This window comes from Rhinolophus sinicus, linkage group LG05 (genome assembly GCF_036562045.2).
Source record: "Rhinolophus sinicus isolate RSC01 linkage group LG05, ASM3656204v1, whole genome shotgun sequence".
NCBI classification, from domain to species: Eukaryota; Metazoa; Chordata; class Mammalia; order Chiroptera; family Rhinolophidae; genus Rhinolophus; species Rhinolophus sinicus.
Window position 1 is genome coordinate 120593072 of NC_133755.1, and position 9632 is coordinate 120602703.

The window sequence follows — 9632 nt, forward strand, 5'->3', positions numbered from 1 at the left end:
AACCCAAGACTTTTGGTACCTGTCTGCTCCCAAAGAGGCTAAAATAAAGCCAGTCCTCATGTTCTCACACATATTTATAGTCATCTGCCTCAATAAACAGGCCCAATAACACCAGACTACTTTTATCAATATGCTTCTTTCACAAATATGAATAATCAACTTGAGAAAAATCAGAAGTACACAAATAACCCAAGTGAACTAATATTTCAATACATCATATAAGAAACCAGTAACTTCAAAAAAAAACCCCAGAATTCAGGAGTGAGCAACCCAGTCCGTATATAAAGACTATTATACCGATGAAAATTAAAGTCAACATGTGCCCTGGACGAAAAAAAGTGACATTTTCTGTAAAGTATAAAAAGTAAGTGATACTGATAAAGGGAAAAGTTTAACAAGAGAATAAATTCAGTCCAATTCTTCCAATCCAAGCTCCAAAAAGAAAAACTGAATGTGAAAAGCAAAATTCTCAGCCATGAAGAAACCCTTAAGACTTCGTTATAAAGCAAAATAAATGAAGACCTATGCAGTCTCATGAAACTTTATAAAACCAACTAACAACAAAAAACATCTGAATGCGTAAGAAAAAAGCTGATTACCTATAAAGGAAAAACTACATTCAAGTCAGACTGTTACTGTGTTTCCCCGAAAATAAGACCTAGCCGGACAATAAGCTCTAATGAATCTTTTGGAGCAAAAATTAATATAAGACCCGGTATTGTATATTATATATTATGACCCAGTCTTATAGTAAAAGAAGACTGGGTCTTATATTAATTTTTGCTCCAAAAGACGCATTAGAGCTGATTGTCCAGCTAGGTCTTATTTTTGGGGAAACATGGTATAAGCAATGCTGGACACTACAAAACAATGGAACAATAACCCCAAAGTCTGATGGAAAGTAATACTGCAGCTAGAATCCTATGTCCAAGAGTGAAACTATCTTCTCATACGCATATGCAAGACTGTTTACAGTTCATGTAACTTTTCTGAAAATATTACGAGAATATACTGCAGCAAGAACAAAAGAGAACCTAAGAGGAAGCTATGGAACCTAAGAAATGGTGGAATCAAACAGTGGAGTGGGGGGTGGGAAAGAATCCTAGAACAATAGGAGTACACAGAGCATTAAATATGGTTAAATAACTAGAAGAGTTCAGTAAAAAGAAAGGTAATTAGGAGACAGGAAAAGACAGGATTGCATGTGATGCTTTATCTTATATAGAGGAGCAAAAGATACTAAAATTGGTATACGGCTTAAATGTAGTTTGAGTAATAAAGGTAGTCAAATTTAAGTTAGGCAAAAGGAGAACAGTATTAGTATAAGCTAAATTCCTCACAAGGGATAAAGAAATACTGCTTACACTTAGTAATCGAAAGAGATGTAAAAGGTAACCACTTGAAGAACTGAAGTCATCATCTCTGAATTGACTAAGGTGTCAGTAGAGAATTTCATACCGTTTTCCAGGTATAGGTCTTTTAGAATTTCTTTTAATTACTATCAGGTTAAAACCTCAGCTAAGCATATACACGAATAAATAACACTTTTCCTATCATTATTCAAACTAGGAATTTAAGACAATGCCTTAAATTCAGAGCCTCCCTTTTCAAGCGATTGAACTTCAACCACCTACCAACTGGAAGGTACATATAATCCTATTCATATGGATACAACCATTGCTCTAAATTAAACTATGTATAGTTGTGTGTGAATTACTTAGAAATAGCTGTTAAGACTTTCTAGTTATCTAGCCTTCATTACTTATCCTCTCCAAAAGAAACTTATATAAACTTGGACTCAAAAGCAACTACTCATCATCAGCAAACAGGAATTCAATCTTGAAGTATCCCTTTCTCAAAAAAATGCGTATAGACAGGGTTTGTAGGCCAATACTATTTTGCTCAGCAGTTTGAAATTAAGCTGAACATCAGCATAAAGGAAAATTGCTGGGCTGGGTTATTCTAATAACAATTAGTAGACATAAAAACATAAAGCGCCTATAAATCAAGACCAATTCTTCAACTTCAAGGCAATTTTGATTTTTAAATGTCAGATGGAAAACTTTAATGTGGATCTTCAGATTAACTTAAAACATGACCATTTCATGCTCAATTTTTAAAACCTTTCCATGTTATACATTAAAAGTTGTTCAAAAATTTTGATTCCTATTTCAAGTTAACATGCCACAACTAAGCTCAATTCAGCAAATAAACTAAATTTCCACCAACCTAATTCTTGGAAGAATTTTTTTAAATGCCTGCATAGCCCTATTAAAATTTCCCTGCCCTGAGGAGCTTGCAGTCTAAAAGGAGGTACAAGAAACCATATAGAAATAACTATAAAAAACAAGTAGTGAGGCGGCCAGATGGCTTAGTTGGTTAGAGCACGAGTTCTCAATAAGGGTGCCAGTTCAAGTTCCGCATGGGATGGTGGGCTGGGCCCCCTGAAACTAAAATTGAAAACGGCGACTGGACTTGGAGCTGAGCTGCACCCTCCACTAGATTGAAGGATGACTTTGGAGCTGATGGGTCCTGGAGAAATACACTGTTCTCCAATAAATAAAAAATAAAAAAAAAAAAAGTAGTAATTTAAATAGACTGATCAAAAAGAGACGCTGAGCAGGGATAAGCAAAAATACTAAATTACAGAATCTACTGCTGGGCCCCTAACTTTGCTGATGCTGTCCTAAATGCCAAACGGATCTTCAGAAAACTAAGGTATCAACTAAGATTTATAATTTTAGAATAAAAAGCTTTTTCATGTTTTAATTCAATTTATAAATTAATTTGAAGTTAGGCAGAGTGCCTAGAGAGAACTGCACCTGTTCTTAATGTTGAAGGATTCAACTTTAGGAATTCAGTTTCTGCGCTGTTTCTACCATTTCAAGAAAAAAGGGATATTAAATTTTGCCACAACTACATTGTACATTACATACGCATGTAGTTGCTAAGAACTGAAGTGCATTTGCCAATTTTTATAGATGACCTTTGACATACTGTTCATTGATTTTCCTCCATGTTCATTCCAAATATTAAATATATTAAGAAACACAGTATATAATGCTTTTCTAGTTTTTCATGTTTAAATAAAGCAATTTTAGACGCCTAATTCTTGATGTTTCCAGTTAAAGCAACATGAATACCAACCTAACAGACTCTTTAAAATGAAGTCATAAGGGTTTCTTTACTGATGACAGAAAACATGCACCAAGTAGTCTTAGCAACTTTGTGTTTAAATGATGCAGTGCTGGCACTTTATAATCCCCAAAGGAAAAAATCAGGATACTCAAGTTCAAATGCAAAATTGTTAACACAAATGCAATATTCAAATTTCCCTCATCTCATTTAAAATTAACCTCTTTAAAAGACCCATACCAGAGGTGATGTTACTACCCTTTTAGTATGTTTCTACACTTAGATTGGATTTTGGAAGCCACAACTGTTTCCTACAGATTCATTATTGTGAACAAGTCCTAGTCATATTCTTTAATCTATGGTAATGACTTGTCCACATCAAAACCTTTGCCCTTTTGCCTTGAAAAACTGGCCATAGTTCTTGAAAGTGACAGATGGCAATTCCCTTAGGTGTCCTAAAATTCTTTTCAAAAACAAGTTGGTATTTTGTTATAACAATCTTTTCAGAATAAACACCTAAAAAGTCTATAAATAAAAATTCACTAACATGACAGATTGCAGCCTGTGTAACTCCTCTCAGATAGGAACTTGTTTTAAACTATTTTATAGACAAATTAAAAATCAGATATTCATTGAAGCTTGTATTCTAAAATACTCTTACTTTGATCCTAAGTTTATTATTTGTGTTAGAAGCACATTTTAGGAAATGGTTAACACCTGACGACCTAATTTCCATACTGGTTTAACAGGACTTCTCCCTAACCCTGTCTTATTCAGCAGTCTTGATTTCAACAAGAAAGTACTAGTTTTGTATCAGCACAGGGAGCCAAATAAACATAAATGGTTTACCAAATGCCCTAATGGTGAATTTTTCCAGTAAAAATTGTCTGTGATTTCTGAAATAACAAGAGCTTTTCATTAATCAGCATAAATTTTGGTAAGCCTAAAAACAAACTAAATTCTGCACTAAGTGATCTAAAATGATTTTTATCCTGAAGTGGTCACTACTATGCCTACTCCCCACCCCCTGAAGAAAACCTAGGGCTACAAGCCAACCAACACCCCCCCCACGAATGTATTTCCAAGTTCCACACTCTTTGATGACTTGCCAAGTTAGCTTAATGAAACACATTTTAAACTGAGTTCCCCCTACCTAACCTCTTTTGTAGTCCTCTGTGCAACATTTTAGTTTAAATAGATCCATTTGTTCACTCTCCTTTCCTGAATTACTTGCAACTTCAATCTCATTTCCAAACCTTCAGCAGAAAGATTGAGAATGGAAGAATACTGCATGGTGGGGCATGTAAATTACCATTTAACTTCTTCATCGAGTCCACTTGCATGTGCACGACCACAGAATATTTTCACCATCAATTAAAATTAAGTGAAGACCAAGGCTACACATTTATTCTATACATCTCCCCATCATGTGCCTGAATTAGAGATCTTGGGGAATTTGTTTTTACCATTGGCTACTTTGAATGTATAATTAAAAGGTGAATAAGCTCTAAAGATTCCAAGTGTCTATTTAAAAGCTGTTAAATGAAAAAAATGATGAAATGGAGGACACCCACAATAATTCTTGGACTCCTGGAGATCCTAAGACATGCTACAAAAATAGGTCTTTATTCTTAGGAAAATATAGTCAGAGCTAGCTTCCTTATGCTATACATAAAATCTTAACATCAGAGGCAGTACAGATAGTACAGATAGTTTTTAAACTGATCTCCAAACAAGCACAAACCCACTACGTTGAAAAGAACAGGTAATTTGAGGTTTTTGGCAAAAGACAGTACTTCACACATCTAATCCAAATCAAAGAGCCTGCAGACAGTTTTCAGGGAGATGAAAGGAATGAAATAAATATAAATTCTATGGATAAATAAATGTTAAGAGACAATTTAAATAAGCTAAAAGAACTATTACTTTTTAAATAAAAACACTAGTCAGGTACAAGCTTTTGTTTCTCAATGCCAGACTTCTATATGTTTATCAGACTACTGTTAGTATCATTAAAAACCTAATCTTGGACCAGAGCATTAGTTTTAATACTGTTTGCATTTGTAAAAAAGATGTTTTTCCAACTGAATGCTTCTGGTCCTGAAAAATATTTTAGGTATATTACTGAAGGCAGACTGTGGTGCGAATAGAACTTATATCTTAAGTACTTTAAAAAGAGACAGACCAAAAAGTCTATCTACTAATTTGACCACAGTTAAAAATATCTTTGAACATTGGCTTATAATTAGCGTCTTAAAAATAGTGGCATGCCCTATTGAGTGGTATGATTACTGAGTAATTAATTCTATACACCATCCCCACGAGTCTGTTCATTTTACATACTGTTAAGTTCTTCATTCATTTTATACCCGCCACTGAATTCCTTGTCAGATAAAATTTTTATAATATACATCATTGGGGAGAAAATGGTCATGGTGGGTATTCTTGGAAGTTTTAGGAACCTGAGCAATCATGTACTCTAGGGTTATCTCCCTCTCCTAAATACATGAAGTCCTTCTACTATTTTATTTCTCCCCTTAGAGACTACATCCCATACTCTGTAACAAGGTGATCTTTTGCTATTTCTGATCAACAGTGACTTTTGGCTTAGCAGTCAAAAAAGCTGTCCTGAATGTGACAATTTTGCCCACCTAGCATGATGTTCACCCTAATATTAAATAAGTCTTTTCAAATATCTTATATACAAGTGAATACCCAAGATCACCCTATCAATCCATTTGTTGTTCATATTTTATGAGGAAAATATATTTTGTTAAATCAGACTTGCAGTAATTTGTAAATTTCTCATGATGTAACAACTGCCATCATGAGTGTGCGACCGCTTTTTGTGCTCAATCCCTCCTTCATTTCTAACATCTGTTTCAGTTGCAATGGCTGAAAATCTTCCACAAAAAGTATGTCTGGGAGAATATATTCAACACAATTTTCTCACAAAGCAACTTTCTGAAAACTGATTAATGATCACTTTTGATTGCCAAGTAGTCTGCAGAAACAAAATCTTGCGTCTGTTTTGGTTAGTTCTTTTCTTTTTTAACAATCAGAATGTTTTAAGGATACATTTTTCACCCCAAGGAAGGGACTTGACTATTGGATTTAAGACCCCTTCCTTGACAATATGTACAAAATTTCTTTAACTTATCTGTCCATTCTTTGAAGCTGTCAAAGCCAAGAACCCATAAACAAATCACAAATAGCAATAACCTACATTAGTTAACATTCCCCTTTTAACATGTTGACATTTTTACTAAAGGATTAGTTATTTTTGCATTTCCATTTCTCATATCCCATGACATTCCATATAAATTGCATTATTGCTTTATAGGCCACACAACATTCAAAAGTATGTTTATATGCATTGCCTGTTTTCCTTGATTTCTGATAAGTTTGATACTGATTTTACTACAGAAATTTAAATTTGAAAATACCAGTTAGTATTTCTTCTCAGAACTTAATTGTTCACATCACTAATCACTACATGCATATTTAGCTCTGATTATATTGCTCAAAAACTGCACCCATTATCAGAACAGTGCAAATGATATTTAATTTTTAAATTATAATGGCTTGAATTCAAAGTTATTCAAATGAACACTGTCAAGTAATTTCACTTGAGTGTGTACATTTCATCACCACTGTTTACATTACCCATCAATTCTTCACAATTATCAGTTTTCCCTCCCAAATCCCAAAACTAAGAATGCCAAATAGTCTTAGAAACCCACAGCTCTGTATTTTAATGTTTTCTTAAGAACACATTTGTGAACTCACAAAAATGTTCATCTTTCAACTTGACAATGCAGTTCTTACTTAAGCCAAACAAACCCATCCTAAAATCCCAACAAATAATTCTGAGAATTAACTTAAACACCTTGACAGTGTCCCTTAAAAAGGGTATGACAGTAAAGTGCCAATAGGCATGGCAATGACCTCTTTAATGGGATCATACTTCCTTGGAACTGGGAAATGCCAGCACCAAGGATTACACTGAGATTCAATTTTACTGAAGGCTACATTGAGTTTACCCATATTCCACAACCTATTATACTCATATGTCAGAATGAAATGTAAATGTTTTGTGTAGCCCTCAAACTTACACTAAGATTTGAGAGAGATGTACTTTAAAAAAGCACGGGGTAATATATAAAATCAGTGGCAGAAAGTTTCGTTAAGCACCAGGAACTAATTTTTGTCACCCCATACTCATTAGGTAAGTTTCAATAACCGGCAAGGCACATTTACATATATTCCAATGAATACTTATTGACAAATTTTAAATTACACTCTATGTCCCAGCTATCCCAGTAACTGACATACAACATACTAAAATGGTTTATTAAGATAACATAAAAAAAACCAATTAATGTAAAACATACAGGCTATTGGCAACCACTATTCTAAAATTATGTAAGTACAAATAAACATACGGAAATGTGTGCAATTCTAAGTTTTTAAACCAGAATATTTCTATACTAACACACATTTATATTAATGACACATAAAAAAAATAAAAACTTTATTACAAAAATAAGTTACACTCGCCTCCAGCTTACAGTATAAAACAATTTTATTTGCAGGAATGCAAAATGATTGTTTGCCATGAGCATTTTGAACATATGACACGTCTAATTCTCTTGTTAAATTTGCATTTACTGGGGGAACTGGTGTGTATAAAACCTTAAGTATAATAAGCTCTGATCTTCATCGTGGTGCCTATTGGGTATGTGATATAACTGCAGTATCCCTTTGGGGAAGGGGGAAAGGGATTTCTTTATACCAAGTCTTAATTAAACTATAATTTCACTTTTGACTTTAAGCTATCAATTTAGGACTTGGCAGAAAATTTTTTTGAGGGTGATTCAATAGAGGATGCTTCACCACTGAACACTCACTGTCATCAAGGTGCTTTAGAAAATTAAAAACATAGCACAAATGATTGTACTCTACTCTACAAGTTATCATGACCTGCGTAAGAAATGGAAAGCTGATTCACATTTTTGTAGTGATCAGCAATAAGAAATGCACTAATGAAACATACCTTTTACCTAAAAAGCTAAACTACAACCATATACTAATCTCTATGATTTATGAAAAAACTTCAAAATATCCAAATGTCAGGCTTCACTGTACAACTGTCAGTTTTAGTCTGACTTTTATAAAGGGACACTGCAGTATTTAGTACAAGTTCGGATGCACTTTTTTTGAACATCTGATGTCTTACAAAAGTAACATCTTGCTAAACTATTATACATCCAAATAACTACAATATCTGAAGAAGCAAGGCTGCTTTTTCAGCCACAAAATACGACAAAAGCAAGGCTTGTTATGATGGTCATGAGGAAGTCTTACAAGCCTCTGAAACTAAAGGCAACTAAGAATGTTACATTTGGTATATTAAAATCTTACCCTCATATCATTTAACAAGCCTTGCTTTTATCTACAAAGATTTTCTATGTACAGTACAGACAGGGTATAGTTCAATCCTCTGCTACTGAGGTAGTTAACCAACCCTTTAAAAAAGGTTCTGAAAAGAACCACTATCTGGAATGCCTGACTAACCAGCTCTGATGATTACACCTGAAACTGCATATCTGAACACAATTCAAAAGTGATTACCATAAAAAAGATATAGACAATCATGATTAACCTTGGTGAGCAGAAATAAAATTTAAGGATACCAACAATGGCATTCATCTATACCACTGCAATAAAATTTAAATGCACAAATTCAAGAGAATATTTCAGAAAACCACTGCTGGGATCCTTAATTTAAAAAAACAGGGGAAAAATCTACTTAGAGCAGATTTTTTAAAGAGAAGAACTTTATTCTTTATTAAGATACCATGCTAGAAGTTATGAAGAATTTCTGTTGGAACACATTTGGAAAATAGAGTAGCTTTAGTTTAATAACTTGCACTGCAGAGAAAATTGTTAAAGAAATTCATATCAAAGTCCAAGTATTAGTTCAATGTCCTGTATTTGATTCCATGATCTTCATTGGAAGGTCTTCTGCAATAGAATATGCTCCTATACAGCCGAGATATTTAAGGTTGCTTGATTTCCTTACCATTACTCCACTGCAAGCTTCTGGTGTAATCCCACATAGCAAGTCAGTCTTCATTGTAACAGGTCAGGACCGGCCTCGACCCCTTTTCCCTGCTAGCCAGGTAACAAAAGGAATCAGTTAGATAAATCATTTTAAATTAATAATGTGTACATACATAATGATAATATTAAACAATAAATAAAAGCTTTAACAAAGTAATTCTTAATATAAAGTCTAACCAGAAAGTTTCCTTTAATAACTATTAACTTGTTTTCACTTGTTTTTGAGTTGAGGTTTTGGTTTGCTTTTTTGCCCTTTGGTGGGTGAGAGGGAGGGATGGACTGAGGTTTAAAAACCCCATTTTGTTCACAAACTGATTTTATTTAAAAAATAAAAAAAGAGCCAAAGAAAACCTAACAGAAGTTATACCTTA

General features: G+C 33.7%; 1 protein-coding gene across 4 annotated transcripts in view; it reads right to left on the reverse strand.

Moving 5' to 3' along the window:
- Window positions 1-7467: 7467 nt before the first annotated feature.
- SYNCRIP (synaptotagmin binding cytoplasmic RNA interacting protein) overlaps window positions 7468-9632 on the reverse strand; it is a 26665-nt gene continuing 24500 nt past the window's right edge. The window contains exon 12 of one of the 4 annotated variants that reach the window (XM_019743263.2): window positions 7468-9312. In XM_019743263.2, coding sequence (XP_019598822.1) covers window positions 9271-9312 — 42 coding nt within the window. In that variant the 3' untranslated portion in view covers window positions 7468-9270. The remainder of the gene's footprint in view (window positions 9313-9632) is intronic. The other 3 variants (XM_019743264.2, XM_019743267.2, XM_074333267.1) reach the window with 3 other exon arrangements.